This window comes from Coregonus clupeaformis, chromosome 16 (genome assembly GCF_020615455.1).
Source record: "Coregonus clupeaformis isolate EN_2021a chromosome 16, ASM2061545v1, whole genome shotgun sequence".
NCBI lineage: Eukaryota > Metazoa > Chordata > Actinopteri > Salmoniformes > Salmonidae > Coregonus > Coregonus clupeaformis.
In genome coordinates, this window is record NC_059207.1 from 50,333,183 (window position 1) to 50,357,435 (window position 24,253).

The 24,253-nt window shown below is 44.6% G+C and overlaps 1 protein-coding gene across 4 annotated transcripts in view; it reads right to left on the reverse strand.

Moving 5' to 3' along the window:
• Positions 1–313: 313 nt before the first annotated feature.
• LOC121585064 (NMDA receptor synaptonuclear signaling and neuronal migration factor-like) overlaps positions 314–24,253 on the reverse strand; it is a 42,258-nt gene continuing 18,318 nt past the window's right edge. For 2 of the 4 annotated variants that reach the window (XM_045225770.1, XM_045225768.1), the window contains exons 6-15: positions 10,772–10,836; positions 9,614–9,703; positions 8,824–8,951; positions 8,443–8,526; positions 7,903–7,936; positions 7,694–7,764; positions 7,451–7,530; positions 7,214–7,316; positions 4,775–4,850; positions 314–4,203 (exon numbers count right to left, since the gene is read on the reverse strand). In XM_045225770.1, the coding sequence (XP_045081705.1) occupies positions 4,106–4,203; positions 4,775–4,850; positions 7,214–7,316; positions 7,451–7,530; positions 7,694–7,764; positions 7,903–7,936; positions 8,443–8,526; positions 8,824–8,951; positions 9,614–9,703; positions 10,772–10,836 (829 nt within the window). In that variant the 3' untranslated portion in view covers positions 314–4,105. The remainder of the gene's footprint in view (positions 4,204–4,774; positions 4,851–7,213; positions 7,317–7,450; positions 7,531–7,693; positions 7,765–7,902; positions 7,937–8,442; positions 8,527–8,823; positions 8,952–9,613; positions 9,704–10,771; positions 10,837–24,253) is intronic. The other 2 variants (XM_045225769.1, XM_045225771.1) reach the window with 2 other exon arrangements.

Consider the following 24,253-nt stretch of genomic DNA (forward strand, 5'->3'; position numbering starts at 1 on the left):
CAGCGGAACCCATCCAACTTGAAGGAGCTGGAGCAGTTTTGCCTTGAAGAGTGGGAAAAATTCCCAGTGGCTAGATGTGCCAAGCTTATAGAGATATACCCGATGAGACTTGCAGCTGTAATTGCTGCAAAAGGTGGCTCTACAAAGTATTGACTTTGGGGGGTTGAATAGTTATGCATGCTCAAGTTCTGTTTTTTTTTGTCTTATTTCTTGTTTGTTTCACAATAAAAAATATTTCGCATCTTCAAAGTGGTAGGCGTGTTTTGTAAATCAAATGACACAAACCCCCCAAAAATTCATTTTAATTCCAGGTTGTAAGGCAACAAAATAGGAAAAATGCCAAGGGGGGTGAATACTTTCGCAAGCCACTGTACACTACCCAGTCTATTTTCTTTAGTATCTCCTAGTATTAAAATCACCAGAGACAATCATTATCACTATCATAATTAGCATATTAAACAATACTTTTATCAAGACATTTGGATATTCAACCTGACTAAAGACTTACAGTAGTGATAGTTATCACTTCTAAAAGTAGTATGCTTTGTAAATCTACCTAAAGAAATCTACTGAAAATGCAATGCCCTGGCCCATACATTACTTTGTGAAAAGTTAAGATCGAGGTTACACTATGAGAGCTTTGTGCACTCCCCCTCGTCCCAAAATACAATCACTTCACAACATGAGGCGTCAGAGCAATCACAGCAGCATCAATCAATCATCATAACTCAATCAGCATCCCCAACACAGAGCAGAGCACACAGAGCAGAGAACCAGGCAATGGCTCAGTCCCAAATACCACCCTTTCTCCATAGGGTTCTGGTCAAAAGTAGTGCACTATATAGGGAATATGGTGCCATTTGGGATGCAGCCAACGTGGGAGAAACTCATACATTAAAAATAGGATGAAAGTTCATGGAAATGTCTTATTTTCTCATTGGTGATGACAGAAGGTTTCATTTTGAATTAATAGGACGTGTGAGGCGTTGAAGATATATGTCTTGATTTGTGTAATTATATTTCTCCTCACAGAAATGGAAATGGCTGCTTCGTTGGCCAGGATGATAAGTCAAACCACGACGACCAGTCAGTGCTCGCTTCGCTGGTTCTGGCTCCAGTATAAACATTACAGTCAATGCATTCACTATAGAGAGTGCACTACTTTTGAACAGAGCCCTGGTCAAAAGTAGTGCACTAAATAGGGAATAGGTTGCCATTTGGGACAAAGCCAGTAGCTCTCATCTAAATATGGGCCAGATCAACTTTTAATTTACACGTCTCTCTTTTGCAATGTCAAAGTTTTAATGTCTATCCATGCTTGTCATCTTAACTACCATCACAAATCAGTTCTACTGTGCCAACTGTCAACTATCCAAGAAAGATTGCTATAGCCCTCGTACAGTACTCTTCTTACGTAAATGGCATCCTATTCCCTATATAGTGCACTACTTTCGCTCCGCCACTTCCTCCTCCGCTGGCACATTGGTTTGAAATCACCCTCAAATACCAGATAATAAATATTCCTCTATCCATGGTATTTAAAGGATGGTTATCTCCAGCGTCATAATCCTGTTTTAAAGCAGAAACATACATCAATGATTCATTTAAAAAAAAATGTAATTCTCTCTCTCTCTCTCTCAAAGTCAGTAATGTTGGAGATTGCGGTGCATTGGGGACAAGTAAAGTAAACAGTCTCCAGTTGGAACCAAAACAAGGCAAAACATATTTTCTAATAACAGTGTAGGAAATGTTACAAAGTCTATTGCTACATGATAGAGGGTTTGTATCCTTGGTTAACACTTTTGTAAAGGTACACATTAAACAGAGGAGTGGGGAGAGATACAGTACCCATGTGGCACATAAACTGAATGTTGATTGCACATCAATACAATGCATGTACAGTAATACTCGTATGTTATTGAGAAAGAGTTAAATGTGAAAAACTATGAGTGAGTAAAATACATGGTGTGCCTCCCTCATTCTAGGAAGGTCAACAAAGAATTGTTAGAAGTGTACACTCTGTACCACCATTACTGAATAATAGCAAATCTTAAGGAATAGAAAGAAAATGGCCTCTCTCTTTTGTCTCTCTGTATTGAGTCTGTCCACATGGATGCATAAAGATGTGTATTATCATCCCCCCCCCCCCCTCCTCCACCAGCTAAGAGAAAACACTGATAATGACCACTCCTCACAGTTCAGTACCCCTGCAGAGCCACATCACAAACCACACACACACACTGAGGCGCTACACACACATTAACTTATTTGCTCAGGTGGAACAGTTTAAGGAGGACATTTGGAAATAAATCCTTAAATTATGTTATTTTGCCACTTGAGCACAAGCAAAAGTTAGAAAGCAATCTCAATATCATTACATGCTCCTTCACAGAACTGCTCTGCGTGTGTATGAGATGTACTGTACCATGACTGAGTGTTGTACAATATCACATAGGCTAGACAGAAAGCCCATTTGTTAAGAGTCAATAGCACAATACACAGAAAGTAAATGCCATAAGAATTGACATGACAAGAATACTGAGATCTTGGTTTGATATCTGAATCTGATATCCCTATGGGCCCTGGTCAAAAGTAGTGCACTAAATAGGGAATAGGGTGCCATTTGGGACCCATCTAAAATGTTCAAGCAGGAAGGAGAAGGAGCACATGGAGAGGATGGGGAAAACGCCATCATCTCCATCCATCACTATCCAATTTTGTGCCAATCAGAAGTTAGATATGATTCCTGTCATTTTGGTTTGTGATCTTGTGCCTCGGAAAATACATCATACAAGAATGAAGAAAAACACAGGCAGTGCAGAGAGTAACTTAAGCAGCAATATTAGTTAAATATAAGTAAATATACTGTAGATATATAGAGAGGAATCATTACCATAATCAGTGTGAAAAAAGTCATCTAGGCTAGGCCTTGTCCACTTTCTATAAACCTCATGGCAGTATGAGGTGATGCACAGTTAGCAATGCAATGCAGACACACAGGGTAAGACAGAGAGCTCACAGCATAAGGGTTTCATTCCCTGGGAGTGAACTGAACACTACAAGAAAGAAAAGTTTGTGTCCGTAGTTCAGCAGGGTAAAACATAAACATGGAAGGGTTCTGGTACAGTGTCACTATTACATTCGTAATGAGTAATAAGCTACAATTGACCTAGTCTATGAAGAATCTAAAAAAACGACCTCCCTTGTTCAAACACGCACATGTGCGGGTGGAGAGGATCGGAACTAGTCGACAGACATCTCCGTCCTATTCCGTTATGACGGTACGTGAGGTGACGACTGACGCCAAGTATCATACGAGGGATAGCAGTAACCCTGAGTTATTCAAGTCAAACAGTCCATAAGAAATACTAATACAATAAGTAAAAAATAAAAGCTGTGTTATACGATATATAGATACTTTGAATTATTAGTAAGACTACTTGAGTATCATCCTTTCTATTTGTGGTACATGTATAGGTAATGGAAATCTATTCTCTAATGGTCAGAAAACAACCTAAGCACTTTATAAATACATTTAGGTCCTTAGGGAGATCTACGTACTTCCTGAAAAAAATTGCTTTCATCTCTGAGTTCACACAGCTGACAGGTAGACAAAGGTGAGAATCTGTCGCCATCTCTTCTCCCTTTTCACAAAGAGTCTTTATTTTCCCTGCAGGTGCTGCATCTCTCTCTCTCTCTCTCTCTTTCCAAGAAGACTTTCTTGGCTCCCGGGCTAAAAATCTAACTCTATGTTTCTCTTGAGACTAAAGGATGATCTATCCACTTCTCTCTTTAACCTTCTCTCTCCCGCTCTGGTTCTCTCTCAGTAGAGGCATTAGTTGTGACAGTGAAAATGGATGAGGGGAAATATACAGTTCACCTCTTGACAGTAGCTGCTACTGGATTTCACTTAATGCCTTCAATTTGTCTGAGAGCTGAGGATTGAAGCCTCCTCCGTGAGTAAAACCACCTGAACCCAGTCTTCCTGTTGCACCTCTTCTACAGAGCGTTCCCTTCCAGGACCTCTCAAGGAAAGCCGTCACTATAGGCTATCGGTGATGAGATACACAGCCAGTAGGCTGACAAAGGTGAAAGGTGAGCAATGTCACAAAAGGTTGTCATAGTCGAGCAGCTTGGAGTGCTGGCGGGTTTTCCACAGGCGGAAGAGACGGAAGTCAAAGTACATCTCGATCATCTCCTTGCCTAGAGAGAGAGAGAGAGCGAGAGAGGGTGGGTTGGGTCGAGGGGCACCAGTTAAGTACAGTTGATTTCTCTTCACCCCTCTCCACTAGCTAATCTGTTCTCAGAAAGGAAAATAATTAACGTGTTGTTGTTTTTTATCCCAACAACTACTCTCAAACGTTGATTGTAATATACAGTTGATTGAAGTGTTTATGTACTGTAAAGCTTGATCAAGCTATAAACTGGTAGAAATAATGGAGGGGAGAGAGAGAGAGAGAGAGAGAGAGAGAGAGACAGAGAGAGAGAGAGAGAGAGAGAGAGAGAGAGAGAGAGGAGAGGAAAACACTCAGTGGAGGTAATGAGATATTAATTGAGAAATAATTAGCATGACATCAATAAGTGTCAGGGGGAAATGATTGATGAGGGGTGAGTTCAGATCTCAGGAAGTTCAGACGTCTGTCAGCGTGTTCCCTAATGTCCTGATTAACTTGGTCTGCCTTGCTAGGATTCAGGGAACGTGTACTGCACAGCATGTAGCAGATATTGGAAAATCTATACATATGTGAAATTGTGTGTGTGGTCGTACACTCACCCTGCGCAGATAGCTCTAGTGGGGACTTGAATTCGATGACATGAGGTCTCATTAGCTGCTTCAGATTCTGGATTAGCTGTGAAGGAGAACATTTTACATTTCAAAACACCCATCTGGCAAAACAGACAAACCTCTTGAGAGGAGTGAAAATTGTTTTCTGTTCACAACAAAAACAATTGCAAACATATTGTCACTCATTATTTTTCCAAAGGAAATTAACACTCAGTTGTACCTCCAAAAGCAATACAACTAACTGCAAAGGTAAATATGTCATAACATCAACTGAAAAGAGCCCTTCATAGTGGGAATGATGGGGTCAGAGTGAACGATGGGTGTGTCTTGTGCATACAGCAGAATGGGAAGTGACACTGAAGTGTTAACCTGTGTTTGTCTCACTGAGTATCTGTTGTTCGGGGGCTGTTGTGTACGAGGAGAGTGCTCATTGCTGGAGAGAGCCTGTCAGAGCACATTACCTTACATCACCCTTCTCCTGCCCACTTCTCCACTCACTCCCTGCACCTCCCCTCTCCTCTCTCTCTCTGCACCTCCCCTTTCCCTGCACCTCTTCTCCTCTCCTGCTCTCCTCCTCCACTCCCTGCGGTCTGGACCAGCCAGTGCCACTGCCCCATGGAGCCTCGCAACCAATTAACATGTTTTTCCAGAAGCCAGTTTCCTCTCTGCTGACGCCATTCACACAGCAGTAGCAGTAGCAGCATGCTCAGGAACTAAATCAATGCACGGAACCTCTGGAGAGTTTGTGTGTGTCTATGGGAGAGGTCAGGGTTCACGACCCCTAGCGGGACTCTGAACCTGCTAATATAGCGTGCTACAGTGTTACAGCGCTTAACCTCAACTCCCCTGACTGTGTTGACAGAGATTAACAACAATAGTCTGAACCCTTAAAGCCGGGTCACTGTTTTAATTCAAGAGGGGAATACTGTACAACAGAAGGATTTGGTGGTAGATTATATCGCCATAAATCAGCAGACCCAAGGATTAACAGAATTCAGAGGAGGAACTATTGATGTTTATGTCTTGTCCTTTTTAGGCTAGAGGTGACTGCTCCCCAAAAGAAGACTGTACAGGGAGTGAATAAAACTAAAGGAGTGGAAAGGAGCTGTATAACAAAGTTAAGGTTTGCGTCCCAAACGGCACTCCATTCCCTATAGGCTCTGGTGAAAGTAGTGCACTATATATGTTAAAGGCTGCCATTTGGGAGACACCCAAAATCAATCAAGGAGATGTTAGAGTTGAGTTGCAGTTAGGTAGGCTGGGTGTGTACCGGTACGTAGGTCTCTCTGAAACTAGCAGACTTTTATTAGACGGATGACTAAAGCTTTCTATCCAGCTGAGGTAGCAGGGGATTACAGATAGCAGAGGAGAACATTGATAAATGCACTGAAAAATACTTCCCTGTTTCATTTCTGCGACTTGTCCAGCCTCCAGACTGCCACACACACACACACACAGACACTCCAGGGTAGGAAAATATCAGATAGACTGGAACAACACTGCTGTCTGTGTCAGAGTGTGGGCACACTGTACAGCGTGCTAAAGTACAAAATGCATGCATGTGTTGAACTATACGTTCAATTATTTAAATGAGTAAACACATATACTGTAGCATGTGTACGGAATTTCTGTGTGAGAGTGCATGCATATTCAAGACCATCTGAACTAAGTGCCTGTGTGTGTGCGTGCCTGAGTGAGTGTGTGTGTGTGTGTACATGAAACTGTTTGTGTGCATAGCTGCTTGTTCCCTGCAGTGTCTGCCAGTACGTCTCTGTGGGTGAGGAGGGCCAGGGCAGGGGTGTGTGTGTGTGCGTGCGTGAGCGCACGTGGGGGGGGTCACTCTGCTGCTCAGAGTGTCAGTGTGGATGGGTCTGTGTCTCTGTCTCTAAACCTGCCTCCTGCACTCTGTCTGTCTATATGACAGCATGACAGTTTAGCAGTGTCAGTTTAGGAGCTTAAGAGCCAGCTAGGTAGCCCAGGGCTAGCTACATCATACTGACACATTCAGTAGATTCACAGTGTGTAAATTATGTACCAGTGGTGTGTGGGTGGGTGGTGGGCGGCTCTATACTGACTACATGAATAAAAAGAGAGGGATAGACCTATATACTGTGCAGTAATCTATAAAGAAGCAGTACGGTTGTGGTAATAAATGTTTACAGTGACAGAATAGGAAACAGGTCTTTACATAAGTTAATGACAAGGAGTGTCAAGGAGTGGAATGATATCTAAACAGACTGGTACCCAGACTAGGGTTGTAACATTTCAGTCACTTTCACAAAATCCTAAAAGTTTTGGCAGAAATTCCTGGAATCAGGGGGGGCAGGAAATCCAGGAACCTCCAACTGGGATTTCTAGAAAACCAGGGAACTTTGGGAAAATTACCAGAATTTTGCAACTATAATAGGGGAAACTATAAATCCATACCTTTTCTCCATTGACGCTCCCCAGAACATAGCAGCCCATTATGTGAATGACGTTGGGCTCAGGGTTTAGCTTGCTCATAAACCGACACAACTTCTTCCAAAATCTGTCCATATAAATAAGAGGGGCAGAGATTAAATGAATCTGCATTTTTATAATAGTGTATGACTTTAGTCTATGTTTCTGCAATCCAGTGACAGTTATCATGGTGATATTGTTGTCAGAAGTGAGTGATCTTACTGGATCATGTCCTCTTCCTTCTCCACCTTGGCAAACGTGGCCACTTTGTTCTTGAGCAGGTACAGATGCCCCGGACCTCCCTGGAGAACAGGTTCATTTCAGTTATGTGCATGCAATAATAACTGCAGCAACAATAAGCTGACTTAAACACTGAGCTTTAGACAATAAGAACCCATTCTCCCACTCACACACGCACGCAAACACACGATATTGTCTCAACCATCTCCCCTTCCTCTCTCTCACCTGACAAAAGATGAGCATGTTCCAGATCTTACAGCCTTTCCTATAGGCCGTCAGCTTCTTCTCTATCTCCTCTGTGATTGGAGGGAAAGATGAGGGAGGAAAGTATAAATGCTACTTTTCTGCTGGCAGGGGAGAGAGGCCACATACTGTACTATGATCATTATTATTCAGGGCATACTATGAATGAAAAACAAACATAATCTACTCACCAATGATGTCATCGAATGTGGCATGTTCATGATCCTACAGAAAAATGTAAAATAGGACACAATAAGATAAGACAATAAGACAATTCCAACTACTGTGTGAACGGGGTGGTATGCACGTTATAACGTAGCATTTAAAAAGTATATATTTTACATTAATCAATCAGTACTTTAATCATTAGGAAAAAGAGACTCTCCTAAATCAATATGACAGTCATCAGAATATCCAGGTATTATCATATTATCATTGGGCTCCCGAGTGGCGCAGTGGTCTAAGGCACTGCATCTCAGTGCTTGAGGCGTCACTACAGACCCTGGTTTGATTCCAGGCTGTATCACAACCGGCCGTGATTGGGAGTCCCACAGGGCGCTGCACAATTGGCCCAGCGTTGTCCGGGTTTGGCCGGGGTAGGCCGTCATTGTAAATAAGAATTTGTTCTTAACTGACTTGCCTAGTTAAATAAAGGTTAAATAAATAAATAAATAAATAAATAAATAACAGGTAGGAGTAGTACAATGGACCAGTGGATGAGAGGGACTCACATAAAGGATGGGGATGATCGAGGGGTCGTCCCTACGGATGATGTTAGGGACATATTCAGCCTTCGGGACCTTAGAAGATATCAGCTGGAAGAAGACAGACTCAACATCTATACAAATATCAACGAAAAACTGTCTACAATGGGTACATTATATACTGTAAGTAATATCATAATAACAATGAAAACAGACAAATAAATTAGTCAGAAATGACTCTACATTATCTCCACTGAGTGGTATGATATCTGTTTAAGGTCATATAGAATAGAGCTACAGAGGTATTCAACTACAGTTTACACTTAGCTATTAACAACACACTCCCCTATTCTCTTTGCACTGCTATGAGATGGCTAACTGGTCTCTTAGGTGAGCTGAGAATCTCACTATGATTTTGGGTGGGATTAAGTCCTCTCCCTCGCAGGCTGCTCTCTCCAGCTCTCTCTCCTCCTCCCAGTCGGCATCCTCCTGTGACCCTTCGTCTAGAGCCCTTGACGAGGACGGCAGGTCCCCACCTGACACAAGCAAACACACACACGGTTGGGGAGAGATGAAAGGATCACAAACAGAGCTGATTAGAGGAGAGTATGCAAACAGAAGAAGCACACCTGGCTGTTTGCAAAGAGAAAGAAGACAGGAATCATAGAGACACACGTCGAGGAAATGGAAGACATTATCCCTTCCCTAAACATAGAACAAGAAATCATAGGCACGTAAAGCCATCAGATACATAGACAATAGGTTGCAGAGAGACACGGACACAAACATTTAGATGAAAGACAAAGCTTGCAACATACAAGCACAGGCTCAGACAGACCCTGGACACATAGGGAGGACGGCAGAGACGCACAGTACAGGCGTAAAGGACAGACGTACAGACGCAAGGTACAGTAGACCGTCACCGTCAAGAGTCAGACGTGAATAGGACGAGGACAAATAGAATCAGGGTCAAACAGTCTGTACAGAGGAGCTTCTTTCAAATGAGTGTGTGTGTGTTTGTGTTAGTGTGTGCATGTACATAGTGTAGGTATAGTGCACGTTTGTGCCTCAGTAAAGTTATTTTTAATTGTACATGCTTGTGCCGAGTATGCTTGAGTGAAAAAGTGTGTTTGCGTATGTCTCCTGGGCACATCAGCTTGCATGAGTGAGTGTGTGTATAGTATGTGTGTGGACTCACTGTCTCTGGAGCCATGGAGAGAGTTAGGCTTCATGGGGGTGGGGTCACTCCAGGAGCGGTTGAAACTCTTGGCTCGGCGTTCGGCATATGCTGATGAAGGAGTGGAGGAGAATGAGTGGAGGATGAGGAGGAGGAGGAGGAGGAGGAGGAGGAGGAGGAGGAGGAGGCCGGGGGAGAGAGTGCCACACACACTTTCCCTAATCAACCCCAAAACCCACTGGGTGTGTCCCAATAATATCAATTTTCTTCTGAAGTGTACACTTGTTCACTACTTCCCACAAATCTAAAAGTATTGGATTGGTGGAGGCTAGAGGGAGTTTCCACCATATTTCTTATAACAGTAATTTCCTTTCAAATCAGTGAAGGGAAGTGAACAAGCGCACACTTTGGGAAAAAAGGAGAGATAATTGGGATGAAGCCACTCAACACAGACGCTAGAAACTCATCAGAAACTTCCTTCACCATGAAGTGGAATTTAGTCCTCTACACAGATGCCAACACACACACACACTTCCCATATGTACAACACATCCCGGCTCATACAAAACAGCCTGGCTGAAAACATTTGTTGTATTGCTCTGACTGAGTCATCATCACGACATGGTGATACTGAGTAGGTGAGCATCTGGTACTCCAGCACACAGCTGGGACTGTTGTATCCAAACCACCCAGTCACTTAACAGCCGCTAATAAAGTCAATACCTCTACCAGCTTCTTCTAACCAGGCATCCTACTATAAAACCCCAACTTGAAAGCTTTTCTGCCATAATGTTGATTATCTTGACTCTTGGACCACTTTCTCCTGGGAGTTCGATGTCTATTTTTCAGACAGGTTGAAATGTAGAGAGGGACACAGAATTTAGAGGGGAGAACAGGTGGAAAGTGGTGGGTGAAGTGGGATTTGATGTGCTTGGGAGACTATATTACTACAGCTGCACCACTTTCAAAGTGTTGGTTCCATTTACTATAGCTTCAACTAGTTCATATTGAGCCATGCCACACTTATTTATGAATGCATAAATGTACCATGCAGTGCATTTTATCCAGCACACACTGACACGTACTGTATAGGCTGCATGCATATAGCACAACCACACTGACGAAAGTAGAACACATAGTAAAAAGCTACGACGGCACAGGCACAACGGCCACACTCACTGGGGAACTCACTCTGAGCCTTCATTCTGTGGCTGCCCACCATTCTCAGGTGCTTCCGGAAGTTCCTGTCGTAGAAAAGAACAGAGGAGTAGCAGGGAGAAGAAAGAGGGAGGAGAGAGAGGGAGAAGAGAGGGAGAGAGAGCATAGAGGGCAAAGCCACAGACAAGGAGGGAAAAGGGACGAAGAAGAGTAAGAGTTTAGTAACTTACCTGGACAGGAAAGTGAAACAGCTTGTCAATCAATGCCTGTTCATGGATGGGGGGGGGGGGGGATTGAGTGTTTGAAGTTATTCAGTCATATCTGATTCCGTTCAAACTCCTGATTCAACCACAACCTGATTCAACTGGATCAAAAGAGAGGAACTCCTTTCCAAGTTTGGTCAGTCTGACTCATCCAAAAACCTTCTCAGAAAAAAAGATCAAAAACATTCTGGATCTGTGAAAAAATAATGTCCAAGCTTGTGAAATAAGTTTATGTGATTAAGCTGTCATCCACTGACAGTGTATAAGCTAAAACAAAATGTATACATGTAATCTTAGTTACACAGAATGTAAATACTGACTAGATTCAGTAATGCGTAGCGATAACCTTGTTACCGGAGCCTGGTACATTGCCTCCTCATAACCATTTGAGTAAAACAGAGGCAATTACTAAAGCCCTTTCTTAAGGAAACAGATGCAATGGTATGGCTCAGTGGCGAACCGTGATTCAGGACAGGTGTGGCAGAGCCCCACCTGTTTTGAGCCCCAGCTGTTTAGCTAAAAATGTATGCAGTGCCTTCGGATAGTATTCAGATCCCTTGACTTTTTCCACATTATGTTACGTTACAGCCTTATTCTAAAATTGATTACATCTTTTTTCTCTTCAGCAATCTACACACAATACTCCATAATGACAAAGCGAAAACAGGTTTTTATAAATGTTTGTCAATGTATTTAAAATAAAAACAGAAATACCTTATTTACATAAGTATTCAGACCCTTTGCTATGAGACTCGAAATTGAGCTCAGGTGCATCCTGTTTCCATTGATCATCCTTGAGATGTTTCTACAACTTGATTGGTTTTGAAAAGGCACACACCTGTCTATATAAGGTCCCACAGTTGAAAGTGCATGCCAGAGCAAAAACCAAGCCATGAGGTTGAAGGAATTGTCTGTTGAGCTCCAAGACAGGATTGTGTCGAGGCACAGATCTGGGGAAGGGTCCCAAAAAATGTCTGCAGCATTGAAGGCCCCCAAGAAGACAGTGGCCTCCATCATTCTTAAATGGAAGTTTGGAACCACCAAGACTTTCTAGAGCCAGGTGAGAAGGGCCTTGGTCAGGAAGGTGACCAAGAACCCGATGGTCACTCTGTCAGAGCTCTATAGTTCCTCTGTGGAGATGGGAGAACCTTCCAGAAGGACAACCATCTCTGCAGCACTCCACCAATCAGGCCTTTAAGGTAGAGTGGCCAGACGGAAGCCACTCCTCAGTAAAAAGGCACATGACAGCCAGCTTGGAGTTTGCCAAAAGGCACCTAAACACTCTCAGACCATGAGAAACAAGATTCTCTGGTCTGATGAAACCAAGATTAAACTCTTTGGCCTGAATGCCAAGCGTCACATCTGGAGGAAACCTGGCACCATCCCTACGGTGAAGCATGGTGGTGGCAGCATCATGCTGTGGGGATGTTTTCAGCGGCAGGGACTGGGAGACTAGTCAGGATTGAGTGAAAGATTAACCTTGATGAAAACCTGCTCCAGAGCGCTCAGGACCTCAGACTGGGGCGAAGGTTCACCTTCCAACAGGACAACGACCCTAAGAACACAGCCAAGACAATGCAGCAGTGGCTTCGGGACAAGTCTCTGAATGTCCTTGAGTGGCCCAGCCAGAGCCCAGACATGAACCCGATCGAACATCTCTGGAGAGACCTGAAAATAGCTGTGCAGCAACGCTCCCCATCCAACCTGACAGAGCTTGAGAGGATCGGCAGAGAAGAATGGGAGAAACTCCCCAAATACAGGTGGGCCAAGCTTGTAACGTCATACCCAAGAATACTTGATGCTGTAATCGCTGCCAAAGGTGCTTCAACAAAGTACTGAGTAAAGGGTCTGAATACTTATGTAAATGTGATATTTCCGTTTTTTTTCTTTATTTTTTATAAATTAGCAAGAATTTCTAAAAACCTGTTTTTGCTTTGTCATTATGGGGTATTGTGTGTTGATTGATGAGGGAAAAAAAAAACAAATTAATCAATTTTAGAATAAAGCTGTAATGTAGCAAAATGTGAAAAAATACTTTCCGAAGGCACTGTATATATTGTTTATATATTTTTTGCATGTTTTGAATGTTATTTTGGCATTAAAACTTGTCACATATCAATTTGCAAACAATGGAGAAAAAAAGAATGTTCTATAGTTACGCCGTGATTGGCTCAGTGTTCGTCACTCATGGGGACACTACGTCACTGCAAAATCTACGGGGATAGCCCGAAAATTCAAGCCCCTTGGGTGCTGCCATAGAGTTACATTAGAAGTGTCCATCCAACAAGGCTTAAGCTCATTGGCCACAGATAAAATGATGTCAAATCACGTTTTAGCTACCGTAGCTTTGATTGGACTGATTATGTCAACATCATACTTTCAAAATCTTAGCTAGCAAACTTGATACGCAGTCATCATCATGAATCAAGTCAATCTACTGGCAAATCCTTTTCTATCTGTCATTTGAAGAGAAATTATAGATAAAACGTATCGGTGCTCATCAGCCATTGGACATAAACATTACACGACAAGTTGGAAATTGCAAATTCAACAATGAGTGGTTTGGAAGGAATCAGTGGCTAACTGCAAGCGTTGCAAAGCAATCACTAGCCTGCTATTCAGTGGAGTGGGTGTGTGGTCCAACTCTGGGTTTGAGCATCTCTTTTCCAAGCTTAAAAGGATAAAAACATTCACATGCAACACCATTGGCCAGAAAATGTTGAATACAGCTCAAGTGAATGAGTTGTTTAGATCTTTGTTAATTTACCGTAAAACCGTTTTTATTCAGTGTGGATGGGCTCCCTGTTTGAAAGGGAATCTCTTTTGATGCACCACTGGTGAGCACCGCAGTTATTACATCAGCTTGAGGACAGGGAATAAGACAGCTGGCCATTTCAACACCGGGTAAAACACATGACAGAGGTCAGCACTGTGGCGGGGGTTGATTTGGATCAAATTAGTTTGGTAAAAGAGGTGAGTTTGGGTTTTGCATTGTAGCGAGTTTTCTATCGTGTCAAATGTTTATCAATATAGGCTAAGATAATGTTGGCGCAAACACTAAAAGAGCTATAACGGTTTGTTTAGGCTATTATTAGCCTAAAAGGTTGAATACATTGGCCATGCTGTCAATCCAGCGTGACGTCTTCCGCGTTCAAAACAACTGGAAACTCAGAACTGGGAAATCTCAGACTTCAGTGATTTCAAGACAACTGGGAACTCTGAAAAAAACGAGTTCCGACTGGGAAAATACGTTTTGAACGGTCTTCCAACTCGGAATTCCAAGTCGGGAACTCAAGCCTCTTTCTAGAGCGCCGACCTGAAGATCACTGATGTCATGATTCAACCTTGTTTTTTTTCTGAGTTCCCAGTTGTCTTGAAAGCACCATCAATCCAGAGAATGCCAGACTTTGATGACAAAATTTACCCACAAGAAGGAACGCTGCTCCACCTTCCTGTTCAAGTGAACACAGCACAACAAGGTGAGTCCAGAAATGTATTGTATGCTGCTGCATAAATTATGTAATATGCCAGGGAGATATGTATACTGTAGCTAAGAAAGTAACACTAAGTGTATGTGGTGTAGTAAGCTGTTAGTAGCCCATGTACCTCACCCTAATAATTTGGTCCCTTTCCCCTTCACAACTTAGCCTACTGTTCTGACTTGGTGGTGCACATGTAGCCAATAGCCTGTTTTAGAGAAATATAATCATTGAATATTGTAAGAGCTTTCATTGTCTGCTTATATGCCCCCTTTATTTATCCTACGGTTCTGACATTGTGTACAGGGAGAATACTGTAAGAATGGCCCATGTTCTGAATTCTGTCGCTGTACATTTCAAAAGTGCTGAACAAATAGTTATATTGACTATGTCCGTCCTAGCTCACTCATTGTCTTAATCGAAATTATGGATTGCCTCTTATCCACTCACCGTCCCCTTATGCCATAGTTTGTACATCTCAATTGTCAGTAGAAACCACATTTGTTTAAGCAAGTCAGCCATATCAGCTATTTATTTCTTTATGCAGTAAATGATGCTGAATGAACGGTTTCGCTGCCAGACAAGGCTCCGCTGATAGTCAGGTGTAGCAGTGGTAAGGATTCACTCCATGGTGCTGAAAAGAAAGCTCTGCTGTTGGGACAGCTTTATGTGCCTAACAGTTTGTGGGCACCGTTTGTCACCGTTATAGTGCAATTAATGTATTGAGGGGGGGGGCAATGCAAATAGTCTGGGTAGCCATGATTAGCTGTTCAGGAGTCTTATGGCTTGGGGGTAGAAGCTGTTAAGTAGCCTTTTGGACCTAGAGCGTTCCGGTACCGCTTGCCGTGCGGTAGCAGAGAGAACAGTCTATGACTAGGGTGGCTGGAGTCTTTGATAATTTTTAGGGCCTTTCTCTGACACCGCCTAGAATAGAGATCCTGGATGGCAGGAAGCTTGGCCCCAGTGATGTACTGGGCCGTAGGCACTACCCTCTGTAGTGCCTTGCGGTCGGAGGCTGAGCAGTTGCCATACCAGGCGGTGATGCAACCAGTCAGGATGCTCTCGATGGTGCAGCTGTATAACTTTTTGAGGATCTGAGGACCCATGCCAAATCCTTTCAGTCTCCTGAGGGGGAATGTGCTTTGTCGTGCCCTCTTCACGACTGTCTTGGTGTGTTTGGACCATGATAGTTTATTGGTGATGTCGACACCAAGGAACTTGAAGTTCTCAACCTGTTCCACTACAGCCCCGTCGATGAGAATGGGGGCGTGCTCAGTCCTCTTTTTTTTCCTGTAGTCCACAATCATCTCCTTTGTCTTGATCACGTTGAGGGAGAGGTTATTGTTATCCTGGCACCACACGGCCAGGTCTCTGACCTCCTCCCTATAGGCTGTCTCTTCGTTGTCGGTGATCAGGCCTACCACTGTTGTGTCGTCGGCAAACTTAATGACGGTGTTGGAGTCGTACCTGGCCATGCAGTCATGGGTGAACAGGGAGTACAGGAGGGGACTGAGCACACACCCCTGAGGGGCTCCCGTGTTGAGGATCAGCGTGGCAGATGTGTTGTTACCTACCCTTACCACCTGGGGGCGGCCCGTCAGGAAGTCCAGGATCCAGTTGCAGAGGGAGGTGTTTAATCCCAGGGTCCTTAGCTTAGTGATGAGCTTTGAGGGTGCTATGGTGTTGAAGTGTTTAGTGTTGTGTTGTGTGGTGGCTTTGCTGGCATGCATATATATATTTTTTTCCAGAGTTTGCCCTACCAAGATTGACATGCTAAAATCGTCACTGGTACGGCTTAAGGTGCAATTCATGTGTGCTTAACCTCCTTTTTCTCTCTAACTTAGAAATTGAAATTAGACTTTGGATTTGAATTTGAATACTGCCCTCCCTGTCATCCTGCACTACTTCTCCTCCTCTCTTCAACCTACTTCATCCCTTGTTCCCTTGTCTCTCGCTCTACACAGCTAGGTGTCTGGTATCCACGTATCCATGGTTATGATTCATGTTGTGGATCAAACACAGGCATTATGCATGTGTATGTGTGTGTGGGCGGTGTGTGTGTGAGTTGTTGTCGTCAGGTTACCCACAAACCATGCCTGCCTTAAAGGAGGAGGTAGAGAGGGAAAATGATAAGGGGAAACAGAGGAAAGAAACAGCCCTAAATTTAAGTGGAACAGAGTGGGAGAAGTGAAACAAGCCTAAAACAGTGTTTTTTATCATTCATGAAGGCTTGTTTGACACGTGGTGCTATTGTGCATGCATGTCTCTGTTAGACGCTTTTAGCGCTGTCGTCGCTTAGGTATTTGTTCCCACGTGTTGTCCAGCATGCAATACTGAATCTCTATCTATACTATTGTAGTGTTAATACCATAGTTAGCTAAACTTGTTGGAAGAAACAGTCATAAATTATACCTCATGTTGTGCATTCTGATGTTTCCAATTTATAACGGTAATACATTTCAAACTATTTTTTTGAGACTGCCTAAGGCTGGGGTTCCACGAAGCAACTATCATGCAATTTTTGTTGCAGTTGCAGGTTGCAAGTGACATCATTTCAAGTAACTTTGCTGTTACATGAAGTAACTCAAATGCGATAAAAATTGCATGCAACAGCCAATCAAATTGAAGATGCTTCTGTCATATTGTTTGAGAATTCTAAACTCACCCCATGTCATCTGCTGCATTACATCGTGATTTCACAAATTATTATTGGTTTATCCAAGCGTTTCGTTATTGTATAAGGATCGATTAAGACAAAATGCTGGCAGTACAAGTTAGATAGCTAGACCAAATGAATTGCCAGCACTGTTTGATCAAGCTAGCTAGCTATCTAGCAACAAGCTAACCAAGCTAGCAACAAACTTGCTTTGGGTTCACTTTGAAATTGCATTTATTAACTGCTAAACCATGTACAATCATTTGTATTTATACAACGGTGGGTCTAATCCTGAATGCTGATTGGTTAAAACTGCATTCCAGCCGGTGTCTATTCCACAAGTTACCACCGGCTAAATCTATGATGTTAAAATGCCTATTTACTCTGTTCCATCCGACTTCGCAATCCACTGTCTCATCAGCTCAGCCAGGCAATTTATAAACTTGACCTCCACTATAAAAAGCATCTAGACAATATCTGACATTTCTTTTAGACTAATATTTAATTTTCAACAGCGGAGATTTGTATAAACCTTGCTGTCTGTCTCTCCAACATTTGCAACATTGTTTCAATATTCAAATTCGATCTCCAGCTGTCCCATAGTAATGAATGTATCGGGACTCTAGACGAGACAGACAGGCAGGCAGCGTTTCTCAGCCAGTCGAAACCATGAATCAGCTGGCATCATTTTTATGGATATATATAAAGAAATGTCAATTGAAAAAAGGTAAAACGAAACGAAGTGCAGCTAGTATGCAGTCTTTCCAGCTTCAGTTTGAAGTGATTGTGTCCAAATAAATGTTACTAGAAAACAGCTTAAACAAATGCAAATGCAGCTACTTTGCTGTTATTCTGGCTGCACTTTTTGACGTGACTAAGTTATCCGGCTAGCTAGCAAGCAAGGGATAAGAACGCTGCCAGCCAGTATGGCAATGGAAGATTTAGAACGAACGACTAGGTCGCGTCCAAAGATACGGAACAAAAAGACTGAACGACTGGGTTGCGTCTCTAGCAACCGAACCGATCGAACGAACGACCAGCCGGCTTGGGTAGCAACCCTAGATTTGTATCTTGTGGAAAGATGAAATAGTATGAATAAAAAAAAAATGTCAGTAATTTTTTGAATATGTTGGTAACTTTGTATAAAAGTGATAATGCCCTCGAAGCCGGTGTTTGGAGAATATATTGGCACGGTTTGCTAACAACACCCGTGCCAATATATCCTGCAAACACCGGCTTCTTAGGCATGATCACTTAAACATCTCCTGCTGTGCTAGTCTTTGTTCTGTCAACCCTGATCGCAGGTTGTGCTGCGCAGCACTGACAGCTGTGTGTTGACATGAAAACTGGGTCAGAATTCCGAACCTTCGAATGGATCATGTGACAAAAGTGTTTGTTTTGATTGGCTGTTGCTTGCAACTAGTTGCACAAAGTTGTAAAGTTTTAACTGGATGCAACCAATTTACAAATTAGTTGCAGAGGGGTGCTTCACGAAGCAATCAAGGGACCAACTCAGTTGCAAGCAACTAAAATTGTGTGCAAGTTGCATCGTGTAATGGCAGCCTCATGGTTTGTGTGTTAGATAGCAAGCTAAAGCTAATGTGTGTTTTCTAGACAGCTGGTTTTCAAATGAAATATTGTGAAGGTTTCTTACACAAATCAACTGGATGCCTGTGACAGCACGATGTGCTGCCTGAAATGACTGTGATGAAAGAGAGCGAGAGAGAGAGCGAGCGAGCGAGAGCACCTTCTCCAGACCTAAATTAATTAGGAAAGTTTTGGTGTGTGTGTGTGTGCACGTGCGTGTGTGTATTAGCGTGCGTGCATTACTCTTCATATCCAAACTTCTTAGTCCAATCGCCACCCATCCATATGTGTTCCTTTAATCTGAATATAATAAATCTAACCAAATCGATAAAATGAAACACTGTCCATACTCATCTTATACACATGAGAACTCTGGTGCACTGGATACACTGACAATTTATTGTACCCTTTATCCTGTAAGAGCTACACTGTGACACATGATTCATACAGTCACAGCCACACAACACTGTCCGGCAGAGAAGTGAGTTATAGTACAGTCTCCATGAACACAGTCACACAGTGTGCACTGCAGCAGCTCTCTGTTTAACACTGATTAAAACTGTCATGCCAACACCATGCTGTAAATGTTCACACATTGATTCATTGCCACGGTTACACAGCACTGCCCATTGTTGCACAGCCGTCAGGCCTGCGAACTAAAATGTTGACAAGCTATTGTAGCAGTGTCAGTCTCACCAACTCAAACCCAGCTCCTGGTCCCATCTACAGTGGTACAGCTAGGCTGTGTCCCAAATGGAACCCTATTCCCTATATAGTGTGAAACTTTTGAGCTGGGTTTGAGTTGGTGAGACACACTGCTACAATAGCTTTCCTCCTTTACCGCCAGCCCATCCATGCACAGACAGCAACCCAGACACTCACGCACACCAATGACAATTGACTTCTGCAGTTAACTGTCTGGCCCTTAAACAAAGTGTTGTATGATCACGCTACTTGGAACAGTGAGAGGCTACTGAGACATGGTTGATCATTAGAGTTGGTCTGACGGGCAGGGTGTGAGTGTGAGTGTGAGGGGGGGGGGGCGGGGGACACAACAACAATGTTAGAAGGTACGGTGTGTGTGTGCGTGTACGAGTGCCTGTGCGTCTGCGTGTGTCTGCGTCTGTGTGTTTCTGTGTGTGCGCACGTGTGTCTGTGCAGGGGTTGTTGGGGCAGGGGCCACACCACACTACAGCACCACGTACAGGACAGCCAGGTCAGACATGGAAGGTACCTCTCAGTCTCCGTTATAGTAGCAGTTGCCTCCTGTTCTCCTTTTCTCCTCTTTCTCTCAGCAATGCATCGGAATGCCCTGCTGGGACGTCACAGTGTTAACAGCGTCAGGGCTCAGAGGTCAGAAGTGAGGGGCTGAGGGTTGTGAGTGCAGGGTTAGAGGGCGTTAGTGAGAGGGGATCCACGCCACAGAGGATTAGCACTGGTTAGTGGCTAGTGGGTTAGAGCCAGCAGCACAGGTGCTTGTTGTACACCACACACACACACACACACACACACACACTGCAAACACACACATAAGGATACCACCAAGCCACCAATCAGAGACCAAGAGGAGGAGAGCTCAGACAGACACGGAGCCACAGAGGTAAAGGACACAGGAAACAAGCCATTGTGTTTGTGTGTGTACCTCCTAAATGGATATATGTTGTGACAGGGTGCCAAAAGGAGTAACCTGTTAGGCCTACTGCTGCTAGGTAGCTCTCTCTCTGCTCTCCCCCTCCCCTCTGTCTGTCCTTGATTGCAGGAGTGAAGTCTGGTGTGCGGGAGTCAGGGTTCCAGCTGCAGCTCATTCACCATAATCACCTCAGCCTTTAAGACCCGGTCAAACTTTCCACTCATCGTCAGATCATAGTCAAGACAACCATGTTAGTCTCGCTGCCGACTCAACCTGTCTGTTTTCGCGCTTGTGTTTTTTGGACTGTTTATTTACTTTTTCTCCTGTGCCACAGATATTTGGAACCTGACTCCTGCCTCCGCTTCACTCCTGCCACCACCATCCTGCTCTCCACTATCGGGCCTCTCCTTTGGACTCACCACGGACACTAGGACATTACGGTACCACACCTGCCCTGACCTGGATCTGTACCCTCCCTGTAACCTGGACTTGCTCTTCCCCCATTTATTGGAAACCTGGACTATTGAACATTATAATAAACCTGTTAAAACTTCTCTGGCTTGGTGTACTTGTCTGCATTTGGGTTCTATCCAGTTAAATCATAACAGTATGATCTGACCAACATGAACCCAGCAGACAGTAGCTCGGATACCACCCCAGAGTGCACTCAAATTTGGACTGCCATAGCCAATCAGGGCATTCTACTTGGCCAACATGATACCCTGTTTAAGACGATTGCTGAGGACAGTCAGGTGCTGCTTAATCAGGTTCAATTACTCACCAATCAAGTGTCTGCCCTTACTACCCCCTTCAGCCCAGATCAGAGAGCCTTTTGTTCCTGCTCCAGAGCGCTATGACGGGAACATGGGAACCTGTGGCGATTTTTTTGACTCAATGCTCGTTAGTGTTTGAACAACAGCCCCTCACCTACGCCTCAGAAAGAGCCCGTATTGCCTACCTTATCAACTCTACTAGCGGTTCCGCTCGTGCCTGGGGATCCGCGGTCTGGGAGAGTCAGTCGGACATTTGCAACGCTTACGTGGCCTTCACCACGGAGATGAGGAAGGTTTTTGACCACCCCGTACGAGGCAAGGAGGCTGCGAAACGGTTGTTTTCTCTTCGGCAGGGGGCTCGTAGTGTGGCGGAGATGGCAGTGGAGTTTCGGACTTTAGCAGCAGTGAGTGGTTGGAATGACGAGGCATTACAAGGAGTGTTCATCAATGCTTTGTCTGAGACTTTAAAAGATGAATTGGTGTCATATGATGAATCGCCTACGCTGGATAATCTTATTTCACTCACTATCAGGTTGGATAATCGGATTCGGGAGCGCCGCCGGGAGAGGAGTGTTAGTTCCAAGCAACCTGTCTGTCATCAACAAACTCCTCCCTGCATCGTCCCTATGGAGAGAGCCGTGTCTTCCCGAGTCGATACGAGGAGCACTGAACCCGAAGCCATGGAGGTGGGTCGTGCACGGTTGTCCTCAGAGGAGCGTGCACGCCGTATTCAGGCTCGGGTCTGCCTGTATTGTGGAGAAGCTGGTCATTTCGTTCCTTCCTGCCCAGTTCGTCCGGGGAAAAGGGCCGGCTCATCATTTATGGGAGAAGTTTTGGTGAGCCGAGCAGCGGATTCTTCCTCTTCTCCCCGCATTCTGCTCCAGGCATCCCTCCAGTGGCAGTCCCAGAATTTCTCTGTTAGTGCGCTGATTGACTCTGGTGCCGACGAAAGCTTTTTGGATAGAGAGTGGGCTCAACAAATGGATTTGGAGACTGTTCCTATGGACTGTCCGCTGCAGGCTAAGGGTCTAAATGGACAATTGTTGACCCGCATTACCCATCAGACTGTTCCTGTTTGTCTTAGAGTGTCGGGAAATCATCAGGAGAACATTCAATTCCATATTATCGACTGCCCACAGACTCCCCTGGTCCTTGGTATCCCCTGGCTCATAAAACACAATCCACACATTGATTGGGTGACAGGTAACATTGTTTCATGGAGCACATTTTGTCATGTGAATTGTTTGTGTTCTGCTCAGACTCCTGCCAGTACTGTGCCTCAACCTCCACTGGAGTCCATGGATCTTTCTGCTGTTCCTGACGTGTATCATGACCTGGCATCCGTTTTCTGCAAACACAGAGCTACTTCTCTTCCTCCTCACCGGCCTTACGACTGCGCCATTGACCTCCAGCCAGGAGCCCCGCTCCCAGCAGTCGCCTGTACAATCTCTCCCGGCCGGAGACGGAGGCTATGGAGAACTACATTCGGGACTCCTTGGCGGCAGGTATTATGCGTCCTTCCTCGTCACCTGTAGGAGCGGGATTCTTTTTGTTGCTAAGAAGGATAAGACCCTCAGACCCTGTATTGATTACCGTGGACTTAACAACATCACCATTAAGAACAAGTATTCTCTGCCTTTGATTAATTCTGCTTTTCCCCTCCTTCATGGTGCTACCATCTTTACGAAACTGGATCTACGAAATGCGTATCACCTGGTGCGCATTCGTAAGGGTGATGAATGGAAGACTGCCTTCAACACACCCTTGGGACATTTTGAGTATCGGGTTATGCCTTTTGGGTTGTCTAATGCCCCTGCTGTTTTTCAGGCACTAGTCAATGATGTCCTTCGGGACATGTTGAATCGGTTTGTTTTTGTCTATCTGGATGATATCTTGATTTTCTCAGAGTCCTCCCAGGAACATGAACTGCATGTGCGCCAGGTGTTGCAAAGGTTGTTGGAGAACAAACTGTTTGTGAAGATGGAGAAATGTGAATTTCATGTGTCTGAGACCTCTTTTTGGGTTACATCATAGCTCAGGGGGAGCTGCGGATGGACCCAGCTAAGATCTCTGCTGTCACGGACTGGCCAGCTCCCTCTACCCGCAAACAACTTCAACGATTCCTGGGGTTTGCGAACTTCTATAGGAGGTTCATCAAGGACTACAGCCGCATTGCGGCGCCACTCACCGCTCTCACCTCCATCTCACGACCGTTCGCTTGGAATGAAGGGGCCGAATCAGCGTTCGAAGAACTGAAACATCGCTTCGCCTCGGCTCCCATTCTGATGCAGCCGGACCCCGACCGCCAGTTTGTCGTGGAGGTGGATGCATCCGACACTGGGGTAGGTGCAGTGTTGTCACAACGTTCTCCTGAAGATAACAAACTGCATCCCTGTGCTTTTCTCTCAAGGAAACTTTCTCAGGCAGAGAGGAATTATGATGTTGGAAATCGTGAACTGCTCGCCGTTAAGCTGGCTCTCGAGGAGTGGCGACATTGGTTGAAGGGGGCGGAACAACCCTTCATCGTTTGGACGGATCATAAGAATCTGGCTTACCTCCAGTCAGCTGAAGCAGCTCAACCCCCGTCAAGCCAGGTGGGCACTATTTTTTGGGAGATTCAATTTTTCTCTGTCTTACCGTCCTGGGTCACGCAACGTCAAGCCTGACGCCCTGTCTCGTGTTCATTCGGCTGTTGATACTGGTAGTAACCCTGAACCCATTTTGCCTCCTACCTGCAGTATTGCAGTCATCACATGTGACATCGAGGGGATTGTTAGACAGGCTCAACATCATCAAGCTGACCCTGGGAGGGGTCCTCCTAACCGGATGTTTGTCCCTGAGTCTGCTCGCTCCCAGGTACTTCAGTGGGCTCACTCGCCTCCCCCTTACCTGTCACCCTGGAGTTTCGCGGACCCTTGACTTTGTGCGACGGAAGTTCTGGTGGGCCACGATGGAGGCGGACACTCGAGCCTTCATTGCTGCTTGTACGGTATGTGCACGAAGTAAAAACTCCACCCAGGCCAGCGCTGGTCATCTACGACCTCTACCTATACCCAGCCGGCCCTGGTCGCATATCGCTATGGATTTTGTCACTGGACTTCCCCCTCATCTGGTA